General features: G+C 43.2%; 1 protein-coding gene across 1 annotated transcript in view; it reads right to left on the bottom strand.

The window, feature by feature from the left end:
* cyfip2 (cytoplasmic FMR1 interacting protein 2) overlaps positions 1-27,062 on the bottom strand; it is a 73,861-nt gene that overhangs the window by 15,032 nt on the left and 31,767 nt on the right. Inside the window, exons 3-21 of the mRNA XM_063190344.1 lie at positions 24,770-24,859; positions 22,194-22,271; positions 19,932-20,033; positions 18,285-18,466; positions 17,806-17,902; positions 17,124-17,252; positions 16,108-16,212; positions 15,417-15,505; positions 14,527-14,764; positions 12,461-12,753; positions 11,754-11,901; positions 11,043-11,196; positions 8,316-8,472; positions 5,293-5,389; positions 4,977-5,053; positions 4,046-4,154; positions 3,009-3,128; positions 1,759-1,958; positions 1,223-1,310 (exon numbers count right to left, since the gene is read on the bottom strand). Of these exons, the coding sequence (XP_063046414.1) occupies positions 1,223-1,310; positions 1,759-1,958; positions 3,009-3,128; positions 4,046-4,154; positions 4,977-5,053; positions 5,293-5,389; positions 8,316-8,472; positions 11,043-11,196; positions 11,754-11,901; positions 12,461-12,753; positions 14,527-14,764; positions 15,417-15,505; positions 16,108-16,212; positions 17,124-17,252; positions 17,806-17,902; positions 18,285-18,466; positions 19,932-20,033; positions 22,194-22,271; positions 24,770-24,859 (2,553 nt within the window). The remainder of the gene's footprint in view (positions 1-1,222; positions 1,311-1,758; positions 1,959-3,008; positions 3,129-4,045; positions 4,155-4,976; positions 5,054-5,292; positions 5,390-8,315; positions 8,473-11,042; positions 11,197-11,753; positions 11,902-12,460; positions 12,754-14,526; positions 14,765-15,416; positions 15,506-16,107; positions 16,213-17,123; positions 17,253-17,805; positions 17,903-18,284; positions 18,467-19,931; positions 20,034-22,193; positions 22,272-24,769; positions 24,860-27,062) is intronic.

The following is a 27,062-nucleotide window of genomic DNA, read 5'->3' as shown; positions in this document are numbered from 1 at the left end:
GAAGGACACATCAAGACACATTGATTATTGATTTGTACAGCACAGGGGTGATAGTGGAAAAAAAAATCCTGAGCCTGAACTTTTTCCCCTGCTCTAACGACTATGACAAGATACTGCATAGTGACGTAACGTAGACCTATTTTGACATATTATTCCAACATTTAATAGCCTGTGTATGACCATTATTCAAGCCTGATAGTAGAAGAAAACCCTGAACCTGTAACACTTTCTGAGATAAGAATAACCTAATGGCTAATTATTATCAATGTTTTCATTTTTGTAAACTCTGTCAAGCCTGAAATCAGGCATGGAGCCTGAATTCTATCAGCCCTGACAGCACTATTTCTTTTTTTTCTCCAAAAAGTGTGCTCAACTCCAAACTTGTTTTTTTTTTTTGACAAAGTCTTTGGGTGCAAGCGAACAGATATGAGCATTTTGTGTAGAAACATTTTTGACAAATTTAATAAAATAAAGGAATCACACTTGAGAGTGTGGCTTTTCTACAAAAAATTGTATAGCACTAAACAGTAGTATTTCCTGTTTATTGCAGTCTAGGTCTTCTTTTAAAGGTCACTTTGGATAAAAGCATCTGCGAACTTAAATGCGATGTAGTTAAATCAAAGGGCTTTATATCGAATGCAAAAGAGTAAGAGAGACTTGTGAATATAAAGTATGGGAAAATGATAGAACAAGATTAGATTTGAATTAGACCCAGACCACCTGATTGAATGTTATTTCTGAGATTTACACTAATTCCATTTTTGGGGACTAAATCTTCAAAATGGTTTAGGCGCGCTGATTATGTCAGATATTTAGTATCTGGCAACACTACACAATAATAATATTATAGATGCACAACAAACCATTAGTTAGCCATTTATAGCTGAAGGTTATTGTGAAGTGTTTACTTGTAGGATCTTTCTTGCTGTGTGCATTTGATGGCATCAGCATAGGTGTGCACAGATAAAGACGAAGTGGTTTAAAGCACCTGCCCCTTTGCCCTACTGTACATTAAAAAAAAAATGTACTGTGGTCCATATTGACATTACCATCTTCAAATGCTTGACGACTAAAGCATGTGACAATAATGCCCCAACATACAGTATATAGCCTCTACTGTATAGCCTAGTGAGACCTCTGGAAGTTCCACATGCCCACCGTAAGCCCTCGAGCCCCTGCCCCCAAAATGTCTGTGCACGCCCCTGGGCATCAGCACACCCACCTTAGAGCCGTACAGGTAGTAAGGCTGCACGTTGGCTGGCTTGTCCCGCTGAGGCTCCTGTGTAAAGGGGATAGCTGTCCGGACAAACCTGCAATCGCCACACAGACATCGGTCCATCAGTATAAACAGCTAAGCTAAGCAGCTAAGAAATAACAACATCATAGACACCAAATGAACACAGTTGTACAATATTGTCAGCGCACGCACACGTGCACACGCACACACGCACACTATTCTTAAAACAAAGTGGTGATACCATATTAGAGAAAAGGAAAAAAATGTGCACGAGTCTGTATGTCCCACCAAAATTGCACATGTTCTGTGGAACTGACATATTATGTATGCAGATGCATAAAAACACATTGACACCCGCGAACATGCACACACAAACATACACGCGCGCACACACATACACACAACATCCAAGTACCGGTTAGTGGAACCATTGTAGCATGCAGATGCACAAATACACATTAACAACCATGAACACGCACACACGAACATACATACAGTATGCGCACACTACACCCACGCACCGGTTAGTGGAACCGTTGTAGCAGTAGTTGGGCAGGAAGTCGAAGTTGAGCTCCCAGAAGACATGCAGTGTGATGCGGCCGTAGGGGGCGGAGACGTTGTGGTTGGCCTCGCGGAACATGGCGTCGAAGCTGTCCAGCGTCATGTGCTTTGACAGCAGCCGGTGGGTCAAGCGGTTCACCTCCAGCAGCCAGTCCAGCTCCTAATGAGAGAGAGAGAGAGATAGAGATAAAGAGAGGGGGGAGAGAGACAGAGACAGAGACAGAGAGAGAGAGACAGAGAGAGAGAGAGAGAGAGAGAGAGAGAGAGAGAGAGAGAGAGAGAGAGAGAGAGAGAGAGAGAGAGAGAGAGAGAGAGAGAGACTTACTGGACCTACCTACACATTAGGGATGTAAATCACAGCCTCCATGACGGTACGATTCAATATCGATATCTTATTGTTCGATGCGATACGATTCGATTATTTTCGATACTTAAGAATGCCCCACGATACGATACAATTTGATTTTTTTTCCCAATTACTTTTCCACTTATTAAGTTATTGGGCAGGGGCCAGCGATTTGATTATTTTCGATACTATAGAATGCCCCACGATACGATGTGATTCAATTCAGAATATATTGCGATATATCGATACATTTCGATATTATTTACACCCCTACAACACCTAATTAAACACATGAACATGAAGATTCCGTGCATGTGTTATGTGTATGTGTGATGTGATAAACAGTATGTATATACTGCTGCTAAAATATTTCTGAATCTATACAAGCTCCACTACTACAACAACTACTACTACACCTACAACTACAAATAATACGACTCAAGGGCGCCAGAACGTGTTTTTAAGTGGTGGTGCATGGTTTTTTTTCATTCTTTATTTCTTAACAATGTTACCGCTGCTGCACTCCACTCATTTGTCTGCAGTAAAAGTTGAGAAGCCTCATTTAGGGAGCCCAAAAGTGGGGATGCTGCAAATGCACCACTGCATCCCCTCTTCCGGCACCTATGCTACTACTAGCACCATCCAGAACAGAAGCTTGGCTTACCACTACAGAGGTGAGGTCTTCACTCTCAAAGCGGCTGATGGCATAACTAAAGTGACTATACAGTACAATCACTACTACTACTACTACTACACCTACTGTACAACTACAAATACTACTACTAAAACCATTAACTAAATCTCTACTACACCTAAAACTACAACTAATACTAACCACTACCACCATCCAGAAGCTTGGCTTACCACTACAGAGGTGAGGTCTTCACTCTCGAAGCGGCTGATGGCATGGTCCAGAGACTTGTACATGGCCGCCGAGATGCGCTGCGTGATCAGCCGATTCAGGTCGATGGAGCGGCCCAGCAGCTGCACACAGCACAGGAGACAAGGGTTCAAGAGTGAGGGGAGGGCAGGGGTGATAGTGAAAAAAAGTCCTGAGCCTGAACTTTTTCCCCTGCTGTAACAACAACGACAAGATACTGCATAGTGACGTAACGTAGGCCTATTTTGACACATTATTCAAACATTTAATAGCCTGTGTATGACCATTATTCAAGCCTTATAGTAGAAGAAAACCCTGAATGTGTACCACTTTCTGAGACACGAATAACCTAATGGCTAATTATTATCAATGTTTTTATTTTTGCAAACTCTGTCAAGCCTGAAATCAGGCATGAAGCCTGAATACTATCAGCCCTGGGAGGGTCACAGAACAGTTGCCACATGGAATGGTTCATTTTGGATGTGGTTAACTGAACGTACTGTTTTTAGCAGTATGATTTTTTTAACATCAGGACCAAAATGGAAATGAGCATTAAGCTTTCTTGTGTTATCCTGACACTCTGTTTTTATCTATTTATTTAAATATGTGGTGCAATTTGATCCAATTCATGTATTTAATTTCTTATAAGAACTGTGAATGTCAAATAAATCTATCTATCTATCTATCTATCTATCTATCTATCTATCTATCTATCTATCTATCTATCTATCTATCTATCTATCTATCTATCTATCTATCTATCTATCTATCTATCTATCTATCTATCTATCTATCTATCTATCTATGAATCTGTAACTTCTTTACCATTTTTAAAACTTCAAGAAACTACTAGTGACAATCATTCAGGTGGGATGTCATAGGTTATTGTTATGTAGTGGTAATACATGATCATAATACAAGTGTTTATGTGTGAGAGAGTGTGTGCATGTGTGAGAGAGCGTGTGTCAGGGTGTGTGTGCGCTGTGCTAATCTGTGCCTGCATGCATGTCCACATTCCTACCTGTACATGTCTTTGCTTCAGCAGTGTCTCGTAGCGGTTTGAGGGAGGATAAGGAATGATCACGCCATAGTTCTTACACTCCGCCCTAAAACGCTTGTCCAGAAGAACACTACACAGACAAGAAATAAGTAACACACTGTAAATATGGAGATTATTGAATGACTCAGATTATACTGTTGATGCTATCTCAAGGAGAGTTTGGGCCTGTTTGTGCTAACTCTCCCCCCACTGAAGATGTGGCATCCCCCGTGTTGCCACTGGCCCTAGCAAGACAAAAGGACAGTTTTGGGGTGGTGGATTGCAGTATATAATCTCACCTCAGAGATCCATCTGGGAGTCTCATTCCATCTCTGAAGGGGCTCCAATCTCTGTCTTTCTCTCCCTCTCTCCCTCTCTCTTTCTCTCTCTCTCTCTGTCTATCTATCTTGGGTAAACTGTATTTGATTTCACTGTATCCTATGTAACCTACAGTAGCCTTGAGTTAAATGTAATATTACCTTGCAGTTGATAATTAAATAGTCATATAACATTCATTCATTTGCATTTCCTCATCTGTTTCATGCCATTTGCCTTTCTTGCGTCTTAAGTTAACACTGCTTCTGTTTCAAATGCCCACTCCTGGCCATCGTTGGTTAGGAATTAAGTGGAGGGAAAAGTTATATACTTTTACAACACTGATTCAGAATAAAGTAGTAACATCAAATGTCAGTCGCCAGCCGTCATTGCAAACACCACTGTTAAATCTCAAAAATCATCTAGGCCCTAGGGAACAGGGCTAGTTGAATTTGGGAGACTTAAATGATGTTACAAAGATACATTCCCCACTTTCCCTTAAAAATGCTTCTATATAGGGAGGGACTTTTTCTGTAAATGCGTCTTGTCTATGTATATTTATGTATATTTTATGAAAAAATAATAATAATTCAATTACCTCCCAGCCATTGCTTTGTAGTATGCAAATATCTGATCTGCCAACTTGTAAACAAACTGGTCAAAACACAGATTGACCTGAAAAAAAGGACACACATTGGATATGCATTAGAGTGGCCATGCAAAGTTTTCAAAATGAACAGACCCAGCAGGACAAACTTAGGCAACGTTGTAATAATGACACCGTGAAATATGAAATTACTGTGAGTGACTGAGTTGCCACAAAACAAACAGGTAAAATTAGCACAGGCCTTAATATAACGTTTTAGAATCTGGGTTTTTGCACGATTTTTTTTACATTTTTCTCGGCCGCTTACCTCTGCCTCAATCTCATCGTACAGGAACTGTTTCTTGAACTTGGTGAGTGCGTAGTAGCCGCTGTCATTGTACAAGTCCAGAGGATACAGCACATACCTGAGGACAGGAGAAGGGGGGATCAGATGAAGTTGGACACCTCATACACAATTACTCACCTCTCCATAGCAGTAACATCAAGGACAGACTCAGACTGGGGCTATGTGCTATACTATATGCTACGTTGTCAAGTCAATCTGTGTCAAAAATACATTGAAAAGAGCAGACTATTTTTTCTTCCTTTTCTCTGCACTTCCATCTGCTGTGGTCCGTTCCGTTGATTATAGATGAAGCTCCAGCCCAAGCATCAGCCCACAAAGCAACGTTATTCGTGAGAGAAGTGGAACTCCTAGAACAGCTGGGTGGGGATGTCAGTCTGTGTGGAGCCAGACAATGTGTACAGAGCACACTTGAATATACCGCCCTCTGGTGGCCATAATGACAAACAACAAAAAGCCAAACATGGACCACAACAACGTTTCCTTTCTCTTTTATGTACGCGTGTTGATATGTATTGTATATCTCATATTATTGATATGCATGTGCCCAGGGCTCTAAATTAACTTTTTCCACCACCAGCCAATTTGGCTAGTAGACATTTTTTCTTACCAGCCAAACAGAAGGTCAACTAGCCATTTTTTTTTTATCTCGCCAAAATAAACTAGGCTATGCGTTAGGCTATTTTTTTTATTTTTTTTTTAAATCATGGTTATTTTATTCAACTATTTCCAAAACACATAAACACTATAGGCCTACATAGGCCTAATTAACATAATAAGCATATTATATACACTTTTGAATTATTTTTTTAACTTCTGCTTTATATTTACCTCTGAAAACAGTGAATCACATCACTCAAGCCACACAACAGACCTTTAACATAGCCTACAACCAAACACACAGCCAAACACTACAAAACCTCACATCTGTACACTCCAAGGAAGGAGAAGAAACGAGGAAAAGAAGAGGAGAGAGGAGGAAAGGAGAGATCAACACACACACACACACACACACATACACACACACACACACACACACACACGCACACACGCACACACACGGGTATGTCTGTGTGTTTATGTAGCCTATATGCTGCTATAGACACCTCCATTTACTCCAGGAGCTCTTCTCTATGCGCAACAAAATGACAAGAAGCATGCTATGTTTAACTATCACGGAAATGTCGCCGTTGGCAGTTTTTTGATTATTGATTTTTTTTTCACGTAGCCTACTTGCACGGTTATGCAAGGTCTGCTCTTCTTTCCGATGGAGTGGGCTTTCCAACTTAAGTTGCGCCAGGACTGAAAGCATTTCAGAAGACAACTGACAGCTACGCGCACACTACTCTGACAGATAGTTATCATCCTCTGCCCTTGTCGCAATTTCTTTCCACAACCACTCCTTTTTAAAAAACGTCACTACTATTACTGTTATTATTACTAGTAGGCCTATTCGCCAACACAGAATCTTGCTCTAACCACCACCACAAAACATACAAAACAGAAGTAGGCATAATCCGCGTCATGTTATAACTCTTCGGTCAGGTCCTCGCAGCTTAAAAAGGCAGCCTGTTAGAGAAAGGTTCTGTGTCGGTGAGTGCTAATAGTAACAGTAGGCCTAATAGTGATGTTAAAAGTGGTGGAGCGAAAGCGACAGAAGCAGAGGAGGAGAGTTGCCTGTCAAAATAATGCGAGCGTAGCCGACAGTAGGCTGGTCGTCTGAAATGTTTTCTGTCGTGGCGCGCGCAACAGCAGCATGGAGTAGCCGCTGCCAGAGCTGCTTCGGAAAGCCCACGGTGGGATGCTACGTCATGACGGTAGTGTTTATGGGTAATGTAGGAAATCTCGCTGTATCGTTGCCATTCAAGCAGCGGTTTACCGTTCATAATTTACTGTACTCGGGCGCTACTAGCCAAATTGGCGGGTAGGTAATTTTTTCTACTAGCCAAAATTAATTCTCACCCGTGTTTGGCGTGTTGGCGTGTGTTAATTTAGAGCCCTGCATGTGCCAATGCATAATGATTTTCCAGCACCACTGGCCCAAATACATGCCTGTCTATTAGATACTGAGAGTGATACTAGGACAGCAGTATTAGTATTCTGAATCTGCCAAATGAAAATGTGTTGAGAAGGTAATTGTTAAACAATATGAGCCACAAAGCAATTAGTTAACCTTTTAAGACATTGCCTCTGATAGAAATGTACTGATACCTGAATGGCAATGACCTGAATGGCAATGACCAAGTCGCTATGTATTAGTGAAGGCTCTGTGAAGTAGGCTACCGTATCAGTGCAGCATTATGGTAGGAAAGTCTTTTCCATGGCCATGAGAGTACATGCTGAAAAATTACAATACAACACTGTTGGGGATAGCATCTCTTCCTTGGACTATGCATAGTGACTTCCCAGAGACTTCCCAGACTCAGACACTTTTGACAATTTTCTAGCTTTTGCTCGTGCGTGTGTGTGTGTGTGTGTGTGTGTGTGTGTGTGTGTGTGTGTGTGTGTGTGTGTGTGTGTGTGTGTGTGTGTGTGTGTGTGTGTGTGTGTGTGTGTGTGTCTGTGTGTGTGTGTGTGTGTGTGTGTGTGTGTGTGTGTGTGTGTGTGTGTGTGTGTGTGTGTGTGTGTAAGTGGGATAGGGAGATCTGACCCTGTGAATATACAGTATGTATGGTGAATATTTGTGAATATATGTGCAATGTTGTGTGTAATGTCCTTGCGGCTTCTTCTGTATTTATGTATGTATGTATGCTACTTGACACCTTAATTTCCCACGGGATCAATAAATTATACTCTACTCCACTCTACTTACTCCATCATGGAGGAATCCTTAGTAAGAAGTACCGCAGCAGAGTAGCACTATGGTAGGAAAGTGTTTTCCATGACTAGCGTTCCTCTGGCAGAACGGTTGGGCACTATGAGGCTACATGCTGGAAAATCACAATACAACACTGCTGGGGATAGCATTAGCCTAGCGTCCTGCTTACTCCATCATGGAGGGCTCCTTGGTCTCCAGAATGTGGTCGGTGAGGATCCAGGGCATGGACATCTCGATGGGGAACTGGATGCGGCGGCCCATGGTCAACTCCAGGAAGAACTCCCGGAACCACAGCTGGGAGAGGTCGCAACACTGCTGCAGGGCCTCTGTGGACCAGGAGAGGAGGCCAGAGAGAGAGAGAGAGAGAGAGAGAGAGAGAGAGAGAGAGAGAGAGGGAGCGAGAGGGAGAGGGAGATTAGAACTACGGTTGCCAACAGACACTTGAAATACGGAACCGTCCCGTATTTAGAAATAAAAGCTTGGATTCCGTATTGAGCTGAAACGGTACACGAGACGTTAAAATTCAGGAAATTACAACTAAGAAATACAACATTTTATGGGGGAGAAAATGAAGTGTCCCGTATTCTTTTCATTGACAGGCAACCCTGATTAGAACACAAGTCTCGTTTACATCAGACATTTGCTTCAGAATTAACTCAATTTAATTCTGAATAAAACGTAATTCCGCTTTGAAAACATCATGTAAACACTGCACAATTCGGAGTTAAATGAAAGTGCAACGTAAACTTGATGGAACTATTAAATTCTGAATTAAGAATTCAGAGTTAAAATGTCATGTAAACGAGGCCATTGTCTTCCTCCATGTCAGTAAAATATGGAGTCTCAGGAAAAGAGGAAAAAGACAAGAATACAGAGAGCCGCTTTCAAAGCAAGCGTTCCCGTGTACCATATCCCATTGATGCCTAAAGCACCTGCAACAAACGCCTGCTAAATGCCTAAGCCCTTTTTTGTGAGAAAGTGCCCTCAGCCTATAAAAAATATCAGCACATAAAAACATTAAATAAGTTGCTTTTGAAAGCTAAGACCTTCATCTTGCACTGCAGGCGTCTAGGTCAGTGCAACGTATACACAGCATCAGGCTAAAATGGGTTATTATATGGTGTGACGTCATCGGTCGAATGCTCCATTCATTTCAATGGGGCTCCCCAACGTTCGCACGTCTGATATTTGAGATAACGGACGGGTTGGTCTATATCAGACCGCTGTCAATGGCAACAAGACTTTTCACTGCTAAAGCGACTTTTCAACAAGACTCTAATCAGCTGCTGTGATACACAACACCTGTTGTCTAGGCTACCTGTTGCCTAGCGGTGTTCCACAACGGCACTGTTTTGTTTTGCGCAGCAACAATCTTTTGACATGAAAAATTATAATAAACTTAACATTAAATAAAGAAATGTCCCCGCCATGTGTGAATCATTTAAGTATATCCATATAATAAGCGGGTTAACGTTCGGCGAGTCGGTCGCTTTGTGGAATAGCAGCACTTCAGAGAGAACAAGACCCCTCCGCTCCGCGTCGGGGTCTAAAGATTCTCTCTGTCGTGCTGCTATTCCACGGTAGCGACCTTCTCGCCGAACGTTAACCCTCACTTAATATACTTTATATACTATATACTTGAATGTAACACTATTATATATGGCCTTTGTTACACGGAAGTGGATATTTTTTTAACTAATTTTCCATATAAAAGTGGTATGTGGAATGAAAAATGCCACCATTTTGAGAGCATTTTAAACATCTCACTTAAAACTTGTTAAAATTTTGAGGAGCTAAAATTCTGTTTGCCTGTAAACGAAAGGTCCAAACATCAACGTTTACAAAAAAAAACCCCGACAAGTGTAAAACAGGGTCTTGGAGTGATGTACACCTCTACTAACTGTGGCTCTCAAAGCAAATGTCCAAGTCTGTCTTAACCAATGGGTGGATACAAATTGCTTTTCCATTCAGATACCCTGTGGTACCGTAAAATCCTCCATCAAAAATATAAAGATTGCCTGTAATTCCTAAGAAGAACTCAGGTTTGGAAACCCCAAGGGCACCATCTGCCATTATGATCATCAAAATCATCATCATCATCAATTACGGTAGTTTGCTAAATTAGCACCAAATCCCTTTACCAGCTGCTTAATAGTATTTGACACCACAGCTGGAAAGGTAATCACTTAAATCAAGCTTGATCCGCACTTACAGATGGAGAGGTGTGGAAGTGCCTGGAGACACAAGGTAGAGAGGGAAGGAGGTAGAGAGGGAAGGAGGGAGAGAGAGAAGGAGGGGAAAGGGAGAGCGAGCAAGGGAGGGAGGTAGATGGAGATATAGAGAAAGAGCCGAAAGAAAAAGACACAGATACAGATGGAGGCAGAAATGAAGATAAAGACAGGGTGAGGGGAGAGAGTTAGAGACGTAATGAGAGAGAGAGATGGAGATGGAGAGAGAAGAGCAGACAGAAAGACACACAAAACAGATAGTGGCCGAGATGAAGAGATAAAAACTAGAAATATCAAAAGTAAAACACTAAAAACTTAACAAGAACACACCACAACTGATCCTAAGACTAGTACACAGGTCTACTGATACTCAGATATATTGCCTGTGTTGGAAGGAAACTGTGTTTCTTTTTTACTTTTACTTTTGACATCTCTGATAAATACAGGGTGAGGGGAAGAGTGTTAGAGACATCAGAGACAGAGAGAGAGAGAGAGAGAGAGAGAGAGAGAGAGAGAGAGAGAGAGAGAGAGAGAGAGAGAGATAGAGACAGAGACAGAGATAGAGAGACAGACAGACAGAGAGACAGACAGACAGAGAGACAGAGACAGAGAGAGCAGGAGCTAGAGCTAGAGAGTGCATGTATGGCGTGGCGGTTGCGTGTAGGTACCGCTGAAGTTGAGCAGGTGTGTGTAGAAGAAGGAGTGCTTGTGGAAGTCCTCTATGGCCTGCACGATGGGGCCGTCCAGGCTGCTCCTCAGGGTCTTCTTGGAGCCACTCTTGTCCGCGATGAGAGACTCCAGCATGGTCCGCACCATGTACAGCTGCAAAGAAATTCACACCGAGACACAAGAGTGGAGCAGTCAGATCGGGCTTAATCCACCCTTACGATTTTTTTGTAAGCGATATTTTGCATTCTAAATATATTGCACTAGATTCAAGGCTGTTTCACTGCATTGCAAAGACTTCTCTGTGACTCTTGTTGTCACAAAGTCCTGTGTCAACAAAAACATAAAGCAGGGGAGTTACACACAGGGCCTGGGGGCCAGATGCGGCCTGACAGATGGTTTAATCTGCCCCCAGACTTTTCTAAACTACAGAAAAATAATCAAAGTAAATATCTTGCCCTTTGCAAAGTTTGCAGCAGATTTCGGATATTTCAGGTCCCCAGTCAATGCTCCTTATATATACACACTGCCATCCACCTTGAGATGATTGACTAGCAACGTGATTCCAACATGAAAGGAATTTTTTTTTTGATATTTTGCAATCATGTTACTGGTCCAGCCGACTTGAGATCAAATAGGCTGCGTGTGGCCCCTGAACTGACATGAGTTTGACATCCCTGATATACAGGGAATAATTGCATGACCCATCAGACCTGTGTGCTTGATGGTCCGACGGCCCTGCGAGGGACCTTGATGTCGAAGCCCCCCTTCGGATCCTTCTCCCCCCTCAGGCAGGGGTCGTTGGGGGGCTCCCTCGCCCCCTCCCAGTCACATACTGTTTTCCGGATAGCCTGGAGAACGCTGGTGGTAAAAATTCAATAGAGATGAGTGTGAGCAGTACATCCAGCAGGGGGCAGTCTATAAACTCAGGAATTATACCAGTTGTATCTGTTACAGTATTTCTCAATTGGTTTTGTACCAGTTGTATCTGTACAAAGTGACAAGAAGACAGCTGATCTGGCCCAACCTCGGCTCTAGCGGCTGGGCACTGGAGTGCTATGCGGGTGACCCAGGTTCGATTCCGGGACCCGGGTCATTTCCCAATACTTCCCCATCTCTATCTCCCAGCATTTTCTGAAGCATTTTGGGGGGCTTTTTGGCCTTTATTATTACAGGACAGTGTGAGAGTAGACAGGAAATGATTGGGGGAGAGAGAGATGGGGCAGGGCCGGGAAATGACCCCGGCCGGACGCAAACCGAAGTCGCCGTGGGCAACGTGAACCCAAATGTGGGGGGCTTAGCGTGCTGCGACACAGCGCACCTACCTCCCAGCATTTTCATGTCTCTTCTCCTCTGCCCCATCAAATAATAAAGGCACAAAAGCCCTAAAAATATATTTACATTAAAGAAGACAGCTGACCTGATGAGCACGTTCTTCTTCTTGCGCACGGCCTGCCTCAGCGGCTCGCGCAGCGTCATCTGGGCAAAGTCCTGCAGCGCGGCGTAGATGGTGTTGCGTATGGCCTGGTTGAAGACGCTCTCCATGCGGCCCATCAGCACCTGCAGCCCCTTGATCATGGCGATCACCTCCACCATGGCGAACTTCTCCTCGCTGGTGTAGTTGTAGCGCGTGGCCCGCTCGTACTCCTCCGCCGTGCCGGGACAGTCCTTGTTGCAGAACTTGTCCGTGGGGTGCACCAGCTTCCAGGAGTACTGCGGAGTAGAGTGGAAGAGTGGAGAGTAGATTAGAGTGGAGTAGGATATAAAAGAGTAGAGTAGAGTTGAGTAGAGAAGAGACCAGAGTGAGAAATGAATGGAGTGCAGTTGAGAGTAGAGTAGAGTAGAGTAGAATAGAGTAAAGTGGAGTAGAGTAGTATAATACAGACTCTGAGTATACTACACATAGTATATACTACATAGCATATACTACATACTATATTACATAGCATAACATTTCTGAACACTTCTGAACTTGTCCATCGGGTGGACCAGCTTCCATTACAGTGAAGTGGAGCAAAGTAGAGTAGTATAGAGTAGAGTAGAGTGAAGACGAGTAGCATAGAGTAGAGAACTTCACTGATGCCGAAGAAAATCGTGTGTTTAAAAAAAGTTTAGCAGTGTTTACATAATATGCATTGAATAGACCAAATATATCATCACATCTGCATATAGCCTACAAACAGACATTAGCGTAGCGATAGATAGATAGATAGATAGATAGATAGATAGATAGATAGATAGATAGATAGATAGATAGATAGATAGATAGATAGATAGATAGATAGATAGATAGATAGATAGATAGATAGATAGAGCAACAGACAGACAGATGGGGGGAGGGAGGGAGGGAGAGATAAAATGAGAGTCTTCGCAAAGAGAGACAGTAAAGGAATGTAGAGGGGGACGGAAAAATAAACCAAATGGAGACAGACAACATGAAAAAGTGAGGTACTGCTAGCAAGCACCGTCAAACAAGGATAAAGAGCCAGGTAATGTGCTGTGCGAGAGTAGTGCCCTACAAAAGCTTCAAGGATAGACAAGTTCACTACCGAGGGAGTACAAACCCTTAACAGGATATCATGCCGGGATAAAGCAGGTCAAATGCTTGCTGAAGAGAGTGAGTGAGGCTCTATCTGGGGATGGCCAGAGTTCAAACGCTTCCAAGTCACTCTCTCTGAGGTCCAGTTGTGCTGCATTCAAGTGAATAGATTTTTTTTTCTTATGTGATGCTAAGTTGTACAGTTTCTTGGCACGCCTCACCACTACTTTCTTCCTGAGATTATGAATGAAATGAATTGCCTTTGGTTCGTTTTTTTTCTTTAAAATGTTGAAATGCACTGCACTTCAACAAACAAAAATATTAGTCTGCATAGCTAGAGAAAAGAAAAGGTACACCTTATAAGATAGGCATATCTTGTGTATGTTTATCTGTTAATTGCATGATCATGCCACATCACCATTTAATTGCCTTTTTTCTGTCTTTCTTTTTTTCCTGGTCTTTTCGACTTTATTGACAATAGGATAGTAGGAGAGGCAGACAGGAAGCAAATGGGGAGGGGTCATCAAAATGACCCGGGCTGGACCCGAACCCAGGTCGCCGGCGTGGCAGCCCAGTGCCCTACAGTTAGAGCCACGCACAGTAGGGCCTCTGTCCCTCTTTCCCCATGTCCAGAGGTGTGAAAAGTAAAATTAAAAGTAAAAGTAAAAGTATTTTTGTGGTGTAATTACAACACTAGCACATGGCATTACATAGCTGTTATACCATTTACTCCATTGTACCTAATGAGAGAGATAGACTGTGTTGTTACTGAAAAACATTGAAAACCTAACAAGGACAAACCACAGAGTTAGCTGATCGTAAGACAAGTACACGGGTCTACTGGTTACTCAGATAAGTTGCTTGTGTTGGAAGGAAACTGTGTTTCTTTTTTTACTTTTACTTTTACTTTTGACACCTCTGCCCATGTCTTTTTTTTCCCTCCTTACCACTTCCATGACGTGTGTGCTCCACTTGGAGAGCAGCTGCAGGCCGCGCAGCGCCAGGTCGAACAGCTCGCGGTACTCCTCGTCCGACTTCTGGCTGTCCAGGCCCGAGCCCGTCACAACCTCGCTGTTGCTGTAGCGCGCCAGCTCCGAGATGAAGCGGATGTGGTCGTCCCGGATCTGGCCCATCTGCTCGCACAGGTTGTACTGCGGGCTGATGGCACTCTGGGTGCACGTCCACCTGGAGGAGGAGAAAGAGGAGGAGGAGGAGGAGGAGGAGAAGAAGAAGGAGAAGGAAGAGGGGAAGGAGAAGGAGGAGAAGGAGGAGGAGAAGGAAGAGAAGGAGGAGGAGGAGGGGAAGGAGAAGGAGGAGGAGGAGGAGAAGTAGGTGGCAGATTGGTTGGATTGGTTTCAGGTCTCAGGTTTCAGGTCTTTTTTTTTTGGCTTTATTGATGATAGCACAGTATAAGAGATAGACAGGAAACTAATGGGGAGATAAATGGGGAAGGGTTGGCAAATGACCCGAGTCGGAATCCAACCCGGGTTGCCGGCGTAGCATTAGAGGCATGGTAGGGCCTAGTTTCAGGTCTTCTGAGGCGAGCACAGAGAGCACTGATGGAGGCAGAACCCTGAAACATCTCCTTTACTCTGTTCTCAGATTTAAAAAAATAAATAAAAATAAATAAATCATTGCGCTTTACTTTAGAGTCTTCTTAAGTGTGTGAACTCCTAATCATCCAGGCAGATTATATTAATCATATACAGATTGAAAATGTTATTTATAAAATGAATACCGGTCAGATAACATCTATTATATTAGAATACAGGAAAAACTGGTAAAAAATGATGGACACTCTATGGTGGTGTTCATGTGTGGGTTGATGAGCACTCACTTGGATTTGTTCTCCTCATAGTGGGCGCTGGTCTCGATGTAGCGCGACAGTTCGATTTGCATGTCTCCAAACAGGGGGACCACCTGTAGCTGGAAAAAGACAAAACAAACTTAGCGTGGCTAATTGATGAACGCTTCAGAATATGAAAAAGTAGCTATAACAATAAAGGCTTGTTTTATTCCTTGCAATATGACATATGTGACGTATTGTTCGTTTAGAGTTGTCCAGTCAAAAACAAATTCATCACTTCATAGAACACTCATAGTGCTTCATCCCATCAATACTTTTTTATCCTATTAAATCTTCTCATTGGCAAACTTTTCTCACCTAAGAACTGCGCTAAACAAATAGCCTATTAAACTAGCTCTACCCGCCAACAGACAGAATCATTTTTGCCTGCGAGTGGGTCTAGCCTCGGACAATGCCCCAATGCCCTGAATCTGGCTGGCCAATCACAACGCAGGACATTTGCTTGATTTGTTTTGAATCTTTGGATGCAAATCAATCAGACAGGGTTTTCAGGGAGTGACGACAAAGTGTTGGCCAATAGGCACACAGTTTGAAAAACAATGGGTTGTTCCAATCAACAAACTTTCAATGTCTCATTAATCAGGGCCAGACTAAATATTCACATTTAATCTCACATTTAGTCTGGCTTGTCAGGCTACCAAACAAATACAGTTAATATTACCTTAAAAAACTTGTCAATTTTTCCCAGGTTTATTCTCTTCTTTGCGTCCAGCTTGTAGATGTTGCTCACATTCCCGTCCATCAAATAGAGACCAAAGCCCATCACCTGAACAATAAAAAACATAAACAAGTAAAAATCAGACATCATAAGAACCACCCTCGGAAAATAATCCACTTGTGACATTACATTTAACACGTTTTCATCTATTAAATTACACTGAACTGTCGCTTTTTTCCAAAGCGACTTAGGTCATTGGATATCAGGGTATTGGATACAGTCCCTAGAGCAATGTGGGGTTAGGTGCCTTGCTCAAGGGGACTTCAGTCGGGCTTAGACTATGTGTATTGCAATAACGTGGAAAAGGATATGTGCACTACTAGTGTATGGTTGCATGTTAGGTGGACCCAAGGAAGGAACGTTAGCATTAGCTTATCGATGAGGGGTGAATCTGGTAGAGGTGGCTAGCCCAATCCTTGGCTCCCGCAGCCCGCCAGCGCAAGCGGTTCAGTTTAGTTAGTCCATTCAACATAAATGAGTAGGTCCACTTCTCGGCTCAACACCGCATTCTTCCACCAGAAATACAAATAAGATCCAAGTGCACCGGGAGCTACGTCGACCGCATGCCGACTCTCACCCGGCTGCTTCCGGTGTCACCATCAATCCACCACCATGTTCACCTGCCCTTGGCTTATATGGGCGGTGTCAACCCCAAAACCAATGCCGTTTCCCCCTTGGGCTAAGTGAGATGTGTCATGTGGAAGTGTTGTGTATATCCTACATGTTCTGACCTCTCCCTGACCTCTCCTTATCGTAACAGCATTGACTGTGGTTCCATGACTGAAATGTTGTTACAGGATGCAGGATAGCCAGTACCACTATTGTATGGATTTTTTGTTTTGTTTTGTTTTATCAATTACCAATTCATTCATGGGCATGAAATGTCATTAGTCCACCTGATGTCTGAACCCAAAAAAATGTCTGTCAACCATGAATGAAAAAGAGAGTGACAGGAGTACCTTGAGGAGCATGTGTTTCTCGCTGGGCGTCAGGTACATTTTATTCTCGTAGTAGTCCACGCAGATGTTGACGATGTCGGCCAGCAGCTCCTCATAGCCAGGGATCACCTCCAGCTGCTGGTGCAGACACTGCATGGGGAACACACACGCACAGCACGCACACAAAGAAGGTGAGCTCAACTCCCAACAAGTGCACTCGACTTTCAAGAAGTCCCTTAGGCCGAGGGTACGAGTTAAAAAAAAAAAATGGTAGAATTGCTTTCTTTTTCATGTAGTTATTTATTGATACATTCAGAAACGTATGTGTGTGTGTGATGGTCTAATAGCCTACCAAAACTAAATTGTTCAATGGTTCAATATAGTAATACATGTATATGACCAGTTACTCAAATAAAACTTGCTTAATTCAACATTTTATTAGCCCTTAGGTTTACCTGTATGTGTATACAACACACACAGAGGTACACGTACACACACAGACACACATGCAGACACACACACAGACACACGCACACACAGAGACACGCACACACACACACACACACACACACACACACACACACACACACACGTATACACATGTACAAACCCACACGTACACACCCACACGTACACACCCACACGTACACACCCACACGTACACACCCACCCACACACATGTCACAGAAGTAAGTCTATGAACCTGTGTGATCCTGTTGTGGTTTGCCAGGAACATGGAGAGGTTCTGGGACTCCTGAATGGACTGTGGGTCGGCCATTTTTCTGAGGAACTGGGCAGCTCTGTCAGGAGGAAGAAGAAAAACAAGCGAGACCCACACATGTCACTATGGCAACAGCTAAGGACAGGTCAGCTTAGCTTGACAGCAGGACTGTGAGGCATAAAGGACCTCAACGAAACGCCTCCCCTTATGCCGGTCAGGGGGAGAGATCTGTCAAAATATTTTTCTGCGTTTAGCGTGCTCATGTTTAAATGGTTGAGAACAGGTCTACGGGGAGGCTTAGGTCAAGAATGTTGCCAGGACATGACAATCACAAAGAAATCAAACATTATGAAAGCATTGGATGAAAAAGTAAAGACAAAACCAGTGTATCAGATTGATCAGAGTTGTAATCAGGTATTCCGATTGTTCAGGAAAAAAAATGTTCCCGCGTGAAGTGTTACCGTTTGTAGGCAGAGTGGTCGTTCTTGACACTGCACTTCATGTTCTTGAGCTCGTCCAGCACGGCGAACATGTTGATGAACTTGCCCAGCGTCAGCAGGTAGGCCTCCGACACAAAGTCCTTACGCCGCTCCGCGTGGCACAGACGCTTCACCTCGCTACAGAAGCGCTCGATGGCTTTCCTCTGGAGACACAGATTCAGACAGTAATTCACACAATTATATTAGGAAATTGTGACATTCACACTGATGGATAACCTTAATCTGAGAAAAGAATGACTGTTTTTTTTTCTTCTTCTTCTTCTTCTTCTTCTTTTCGGAGGACTTTGGAGTACAACGCACGCACAAGACTGAGGTGCATATGAAGAGCTCTTTTCCAAAACGCTATATACACCATTTTTGACTTTTTGCATTTTAATATTGGAATTGACTGTTAAGAAGTCCTATAATCAATGTGTGAATTCTTGCCATTGAAATGTTTTGAGAACATACTTTAAAACCTCTATAAAAATGCATTTTGCAATGCATTTCAATGGAATGCCCAATACAAAAATGACAATTTCCCAACATTCTATTAAATGGATATATCTCATTTTGGAAAAGAGTTCTTCATATATACTCCACTCATCCATTACTCATCAAAATAGTATGAGCTAGGTTATAGCCAACCCAATTAAGATGAAGGATTGTTCTTCCTTCAGGCACAACAGATAAAAAAATAACATGAACAGAATTTGTGCATCATGTTAAAATGTATATTTTCTGCCTGTATTACTGAAACCAATTACGTGTATATACACACACACATCAATGACTTGAGCAGTAAGTTAACATACATTCTTCATTGCTGGTGGTTGAGGGAAGGACATTTGAGATTATTTTTTATTACGCTGTAATTAAGTAAGTGAAGAAGGGTTTGAATTGCTTGAAGAAGGTCAGTAGACCGAAACGTTGCAGTAAACCATGCAAATGTGAACAGTGTGCGGGAGCTTTATTTGCTTTATTACGCTGTAATACAATTGAATTCTCTGGTCTTAAAATGCAAATATATTATTCATTATTCAAATGATCAATTCATTATTAATGTAATAGTAGCCGTGTGTGAAAACGACACACTGCATTTGAATAACACATGTCCTCTTTGTGGTCAGGGTTTCTCACTTCTCTTGAGAGTAAAAACTCTGTGGTCAGAAAGAGAGGACAAGGTGAGAAATGCGGGTTAGGAAACGAATACAATACTCGTTTCAGGCAGCTTAGAGGAAAACAGTCATAATTTTGTGCCAAGGTCGTCTGAAGGAAACAGACAACATCCTTAATAGTGAAGGGGTGCGTTCTAATATGCCACCTTGCGTCCTCCAATTGTGCTTGTGGCCTCGTACCAGGAAGTAATAAGCTGTGATGACATCACTGTGACAACAGCTTTATATTTCAATATCTCGCAAATGCTCAATTATGAAGTCCTTTTCTCATTTTCAAACAGGATGGTAAATGAAGAATAGTCCCCCAAAAAAATGTTTTGGCAAGGCTGACAGTGGGGAAACTTAATTGTTTTCTCCATGGAGGCGGGGCATCGTGAGGGGCAAACGTGAGGCTGCAAGGGCACATATTGGAAGGCACACAATGAGTGAATCAAAAGTGCTTCCTGCTGACCTGGAAGTACATGAACTTCATGAGCTTGGTGACCTCTGGCTCCAAAACCTCCACCGTCTTCTCGTAGATCTCCACTCTGTTGGGCTGCTCATTGCACTTCACCTAAGAAACCACAAGGGGGCAGTGTCAAACACAAGCACAAACACACACAAGCGCACAGACAGACCACCACTGCTACTACAAAGAACAGTACAAGCAGAAGCCAGACCTAAAAGAGTGAGAAAGAACCTCATGTGTCTCAACCATCAAAACAGGCAGCAAAAACAAAACCTGTTTAAAGGGACACTGTGCAGGAAATGGTCAAAAAAGTACTGCAACTATGCTGCTCATTGAAACTGGGCTACCTATTGCCAAATCTGATCTTTACATGAAAGTAATAAACCAATATTTTCTAGTATGGTCCAAGTAGAGTCATTTTTGCAGTTAAAAATGGCTATTTCTAGAAATTCAAAATGGCGGACCATAGAGAAGATCCCCCTTTTCATGTATGAAAAATGCAATTTTTCCAGTCATAATGAATACTCAGAATTTCATGGTGATGGTAAGTATTCATGGAAAATGTAACATTAGTGAATGGGTAGCGTGAATTTTGGAAATAAACAACTAAAAATCTCACACAGTGTCCCTTTAAGGCTGAGCTCTGCATTTTAGCTGACCATACCAACTGCCTGTTAATGGTTTCCAAGTAGGCCTAATTCACTGACACAGTCGACAACCACATGCTGGGATAGCAGTGTGACGACACAAAAAAAGAGGAACCAGAGGTTAACGGGTGCTGTCCAAGAACAGGTTTGGATACAACCTATGGCCCAGCTTGTGTGGCAGGGGTTGCCAAATGTGACTGACGATTTCCAGCACAATAAATGCTCAAAAATGAAACCTCCACCTAATTTGAACTAAATCCAATTGATTTCTATGCCCATAAATGTGCAGGAAAAACTAGCCCGATACAGTTTTTTTTAACAGCAGATGGTCATCCTAAACGGCGCAATTGGGCGAGAAACTGCCCAATCTGGCAACCGTGCTTGTGTGACGGTGAGAGAGGCACGCACACATCCTCCACAGCCAGCAGACTAGTCAGCTGAGCGGTTTGCACCACAAAGTTGAAACGTGCTGCTGTGCACACTGACGTCTGTCTTCTGCTGTGAGCCTGAGCTACAGCAGACTTCTGAAGACCACTAGATCAGTGGTTTTCAAAGTGGGGGCCGGGGACCCCTGGGGGGCCGCGGCATGTTGGCAGGAAAAATATAGCAAAACTAAATAAATCATTGAATAATAAATGAACAACAAAACAAACAACAGTAAGCCAAACAATATTCCCATTAGTTAATAACTGCATTATAATTTCATATTTTGCATCTCTGAACATTACCACCATTGTCGTTAATTTATGTATCCATTACATCACATTACATTACATTGCACTTAGCTGACGCTTTAATTTCTTCAAAGCGACTTACAGTTATTACTTGTCAGGGTATTGGTTACAGTCCCTGGAGCAATGTGGGGTAAGGTGCCTTGCTCAAGGGCACCTCAGCCATGGATGGAGATGTAGAGAGAGGTCAGGGATTCGAACCTGCAACCCCTACATTGAAAGACCAACTCTCTAACCACTAGGCCACGGCTGCCCCCAATCCCAATGGGGAACTTACTCACAGACATAGGGGTGCGCAAGAAAAAAAAAATTGTATGGCACGACCCATGTCAGGGGGGCCCTGGCTGGAATGTATCAGTATATGGGGGGCCTTGTCACGGTAAAGTTTGGGAACCCCTGGACTAGATTACTGTGTGTGGGACTGTATGTGGTTTAAGACACATCCTTTAGCCGTGGGAGCGCTAGGATGCTGCCTACTTCTGACAATAGAAAAAAGGCAGCACTATGCATTTAACCTTTTACCATTCATCACACAGATGTGTTACCCAAAATGCGTCTGTGTGATGATGGTTTAAGTACAACACAACACCTCCTCTGTATTTAAGCTACTTGATAACTTGGCCAGCACTATAGAAAAGTTTGCATGAATTGCAGAATTGTGACAAGATGCCATATTGAAAATTGAATCAGTCATGTTGAGCACACTTGGTAGACATGTTAGCCTTGATTCCTAGCTCGTAACTACGACAGTGTCTATGTGTCTATGTAAATTTGTCGCAAAATTTGCCTTCCACAGCAACCTGCAGCCTAGGGGCCCCGGGCCATCTTAATCCAGCCTTGTGTGTGTGCGTGCGTGCGGGCGGGCGTGCGTGCGTGCGTGCGTGTACCTGGGGAATGGCTCTGGAACAGCTCCTCCAGGTGTACAGCATGACAGCATACTCATGGCCCTCCTCCAGCATCTCATTCTGTAGAGAAAGAGAGAGAGAGAGAGAGAGAGAGAGAGAGAGAGAGCGAGAGAGCGAGAGAGCGAGAGAGCGAGAGAGCGAGAGAGCGAGAGAGAGAGAGAGAGAGAGAGAGAGAGAGAGAGAGAGAGAGAGATGGACAGAGAGGGACGGAGAAATGGACAGAGAGAGACCGAGAGAGACAGAGGCAGAGGGGATGTGAGACAGAGAGAGACAAAGGGGAGGGGGTTGGGCAGAGAGAGAGAGAGAGAGAGAGATAGACAGAGAGAGACAGACAGAGACAGAGACAGAGAGAGACAGTGAGACAGAGACAGAGACAGAGACAGGTGGTGGTTGTGAGACATAATCACAGGAAGCCCCCACAGAGGCAGACTGAGGGGAAATGAGGTATTAGAGGGCTCATCTCATCTCTGGCCTGGAGTGACGGGGCTTGCAATTCAAATCGTTTGGCAGAATGATTAAATCCTTTTGCTGCTTGCCGGGTTCCCAGGCTTTTTCACTGACCTCACACAATGTCCACAGAAAATTACATTGCAAAGGTTCGGAACATTTACTAATTCAGAGACGATTGAACAACCTTCCCCATTTCTTTTCCAAGTGTACTACTCATGCGGTTTCATTATGATCTACAATAAGACATCATTTACAAAAAAGTAACAAACTAACAAGTGACATTAGTGGTCCTTTAACATAGAATGTATTGCACAGCATAGCAGCTACTGAAACCAGCCCATGAAAACATTTTTATGTATTACTTTGTTTTTATGACTCCTATGTAGGGCTGCACAATTAATCGAAAATAATCGAAAATCGTGATAAAATTGTGAAATCGAAGTTGTGATTTCAATCGTGATTTAATCGTGGCAATAGTGACCTACCTTTGAGAGCGTCCTTGAAGCCAGAACATACTGACAGGCTGGTGTTTCTGGCCAGAAATCTGTCCACCTAAGTTTCATGCTATTGCCTTTACATAATTATTACAATTAATTTTTATTTTGCTAACCCTGTATATAGTTCATTCTTTGTTATGTTTCATCTTGTAATTTTCAAAAAAATCTGCAAAAAATCAATAATCGTGATTAATAATCGTGATTACGATTTTGACCAAAATAATCGTGATTACGATTTTGACCAAAATAATCGTGATTATGATTTTTCCATAATCGTGCAGCCCTACTTCTATGTACTGTAAACAGACAGGGAACATGAAAGCTTCTGTGAATGTATTACACATTAGCATATAGCATCGCAGCTTCTGAAATGAATCCCGGCTTATATTTGTGTTACTTCATCTATGTTTGTTTCTATGTCTTCTGTGTGGACAGGGAAAATCATAATTTGAGCTGATTATACATGTACACTGAGGCAGCTGCACAGTAAGCCAACAAATCGCAAACTTACACAACTACTGTATCAAACCACCACAAGATTTCTGAGGAAGTTGCAACGATATCTTCCAAGAACACACTTCCTACAGATGCACAAGTATAGCAGGATTGGAATGGACGACACATGCATTGGCCAGGCAGAGTACACACACACCCCTCCTCTCTCTCTCCTCAAATACTCCAGGCAAAGGACTAAATAGGCAATTCAGCACTTTGTAAAAGCATTCATCCTCCCCAATTCAGAGAGAGAGAGAGAGAGGGAGAGAGAGAGAGAGAGAGAGAGAGAGAGAGAGAGAGAGAGAGAGAGAGAGAGAGAGAGAGAGAGAGAGAGAGAGAGAGAGAGAGAGATGCACATCGTCTTGCAAAGAAGGGAGCCCAGCTTGACGAGAGACACAAAGAGTGCTTAAAGAAACAACTCAACAGCAGCAACAAGGCCATCTTTGTAGGGGGCGCTTGTCCCACTCATCTGAATAGTCTTTGCCTCTCTGTCTCTCCTGGGGATTCCACATAGAAGCTCAGTGGCTTGACCATCATGAAGACGACAATGATGACGATGATTACTATGATGTCTTGTTTATTTATTTATTTATTTATTCATCCGTCCTGTCTTCATTTCTTTTGAAGCAACTGCCTAACAAGCCCAAGCTCTGTTTCGTCCCCAGAGGAAGAAATGGGCTCTATGTGGGCTTTGATAGCACTGCTTTGTATCTGCATGTGTAATCTTGTGTGTGTTCTAAACAGATCCCCGGGGTCCCTTTCCCATGATGCATTGCTGACTTTGGTGTGGTGTACTGATGTGTGCCTGGCTGGCTAGCGGGTCTTCTGATGAGATCGGCTGCGTTGTCGAGCTACCAATAGGTCATTATAATAGAATAAAGACAAACCAAAATATCCAAAGTAAATAATATAGTCAATTAATGGCATTATTATTTATTTATACATTACACTAGAACTTGGGGTCAATTTATAAAGCAGATACAGCCGAGAAGCAATATCTTTGCCCTAACCAAACCCTTTGGGTCAGTACTACAGTACGCTGTAATGCCTTGGTAGCACGGCTCGATAAGGTAGCTCATATCGACATTGCAACATTACATCGAGTTTTCCACTTACCATGCTGGAGTGGACTGTGGCCTGTTCGATGTAGCGGGCGATCCCAGTGACAAACGCATTCCTGTCTTCAAAGTTGGTGTCAAAGTTAGCCTGGAGGTGAGAACGAGAACGAGACCGACAGAGGGAGGGAGAGTGGGAGGGAGAGAGGGAGGAAAAATAAAGAGTCATCATAATGGAACAAACAGGGCATGATGACAACAATAAATGTGGTCACACTATTTTACCGTTCCTTTATTTGTGTATCAGCAATGGATGCCAGCTAACACAGCTTAGCATCATTAGCCCATGGAACATTGTCTACATTCCAATAGGCACACTCCCGTCCTCCACTTGTGCTTGTGGCCTGGCCTCGCCCCGCCTCCTGGCCACGCCTCCGTGGAAAAAAACAATAAAGTTTCCCAGCTGTCAGCCTAGCCACAACAATTTTTGGGGGACTGTCATTCATTCACCATCCCAATTGCAAATGAGAAAATTGTGCTTTTGCAAGATATTACATTAATTTTCTGTAGGCAGTGACATCATCATGAGGTCACAAGCAAGCAAGTGAGCAAGGGAGGACGGAAGTCCGCATATTGGAATGCACCCATTATAAGGTGGAATATATAGGATGCTTTTGCTTATCTTAGCGTGCATTGACAGTGACATCGACGATAAGGCTGTGTGTTGTTTATTTTGCGACGCCCCCTTCTCTCTCCACACATATCACTGAGGACCTCACTGTTCCATAGTTAGGAAGGGTTGCCAGATGTGTCTAATGACTTCAGTCCAAAAAAGTGCTCAAAAACGGCCATGAGGCACTAAATCCCGCCCAATTTGAACCAAATTCTATCGATATCTATGGCCATAAATCTACAGGAAAAACCCGCCCAATGCCCCTTGTTTTTTACCCACAGATGGCCATCCTAAACAGCAGAAATTGGGCGGGAAATCCGCTCAATCTGGCAACACTGGGGTTTATTTCTCGAAACCAAAGTTGCTTACTACATTAGCTACTTCGTTGCTTTCAATGCATTTTCCCATTGGCAACTACCGAAGTTGCTAACAGGCTAACAACTTCCCTTTTGAGAAACTCACCCCTGTAGTCACGGCGGCTGGCTGAGTACATCAGCATATTCATGCGAAGGAAGTGCCAGCTAGAGGAGACTCTGCGACTCAGCAGAGACGCGACAGGGTGTGTAAAGGGGAGGGAGGGAGGTTCACTTGGGTTCGGCGAGAATTCCCCTACGTTAGCTGTGGAGGGCCTCATCGGCTCTGCCTGATGCAGGAGGAAGAGGAACCGAGATCGCAATACGAGAGAGAAAACGCTGGAGTGTTGCAGGATTCTGGTTTGAATTGCACCGACGTTTGCAAAAGCATTGCAATTTGATTTTGACTTGAGTTCATATCCACCGGTTACAGATTCCAAAATGCAATTCAAATGCAAAAAAAGTCTACTCAGCCATTGAGGCATTTTGTCATCAATGCACGTACAAAGTGATTCTCAATTTTAACACAAAAAAAAGGAACGCTTCATTTTACCACCCTTGTTGCAACCAGTGAGCTAAGTGCAGAACATGTTATTTCTGGGGGCAAAAGACAGTACGATAATCATTACATTTACATTAGACACTTTTGACCAAAGTGATTGACAAGGATGACATTCCGATTCATAATCTTGCACTTAAACATGCACAACTCTAAGAAATAAAATGAACAGTAAGGTACACACAGTGAGAAAAATAAACTGTTGTGTTAGCAACAGCTAGAGCAGCACGGCTATTCGTCGGGAGCATGCTGTAATTAGCTGGATTATTTGATCGGTGTGTGAGATGCGCGATGAGCACACCGTCAAACACCCACAACCACCCAGGGGAGTGTAGGCAGGCTGATTTGGCATGTGGGGTCAGGGTGAGATACTGTGTCAACTGTCTAATGATAGGGAGTATGCCTGTGTGTGTGTGTGTGTGCTTGTCTGTGTGTGCTTGTCTGTGTGTGTGTGTGTGTGTGTGTGTGTGTGTGTGTGTGTGTGTGTGTGTGTGTGTGTGTGTGTGTGTGTGTGTGTGTATGAGCGTGTGTGTGTGTGTGTGTGTGTGTTGCTATACGCGCATGCTTGTGTGTGTGTGTATGCGCGTGTTTCTGTGTGAATGTGTGTGTGTGTGTGTGTTTGTGTGTGTTTCTGCACACGTGTGTGTGTGTGTTTGTGTGTGTGTGTGTTTGTGTGCATCTGTGAGTCTATGCATGCTTTGCGTGATGTATCTGTCTATGTGTGGGTGTTTGTCTACATAAATCAATGCTACATATAAACAATAGCTTG

Source organism: Engraulis encrasicolus, chromosome 23, assembly GCF_034702125.1.
Source record: "Engraulis encrasicolus isolate BLACKSEA-1 chromosome 23, IST_EnEncr_1.0, whole genome shotgun sequence".
In the NCBI taxonomy this organism is placed as follows: Eukaryota; Metazoa; Chordata; class Actinopteri; order Clupeiformes; family Engraulidae; genus Engraulis; species Engraulis encrasicolus.
Note: the sequence above shows the minus strand (reverse complement) of the source record. Positions and strands in the feature narration are given on the sequence as shown.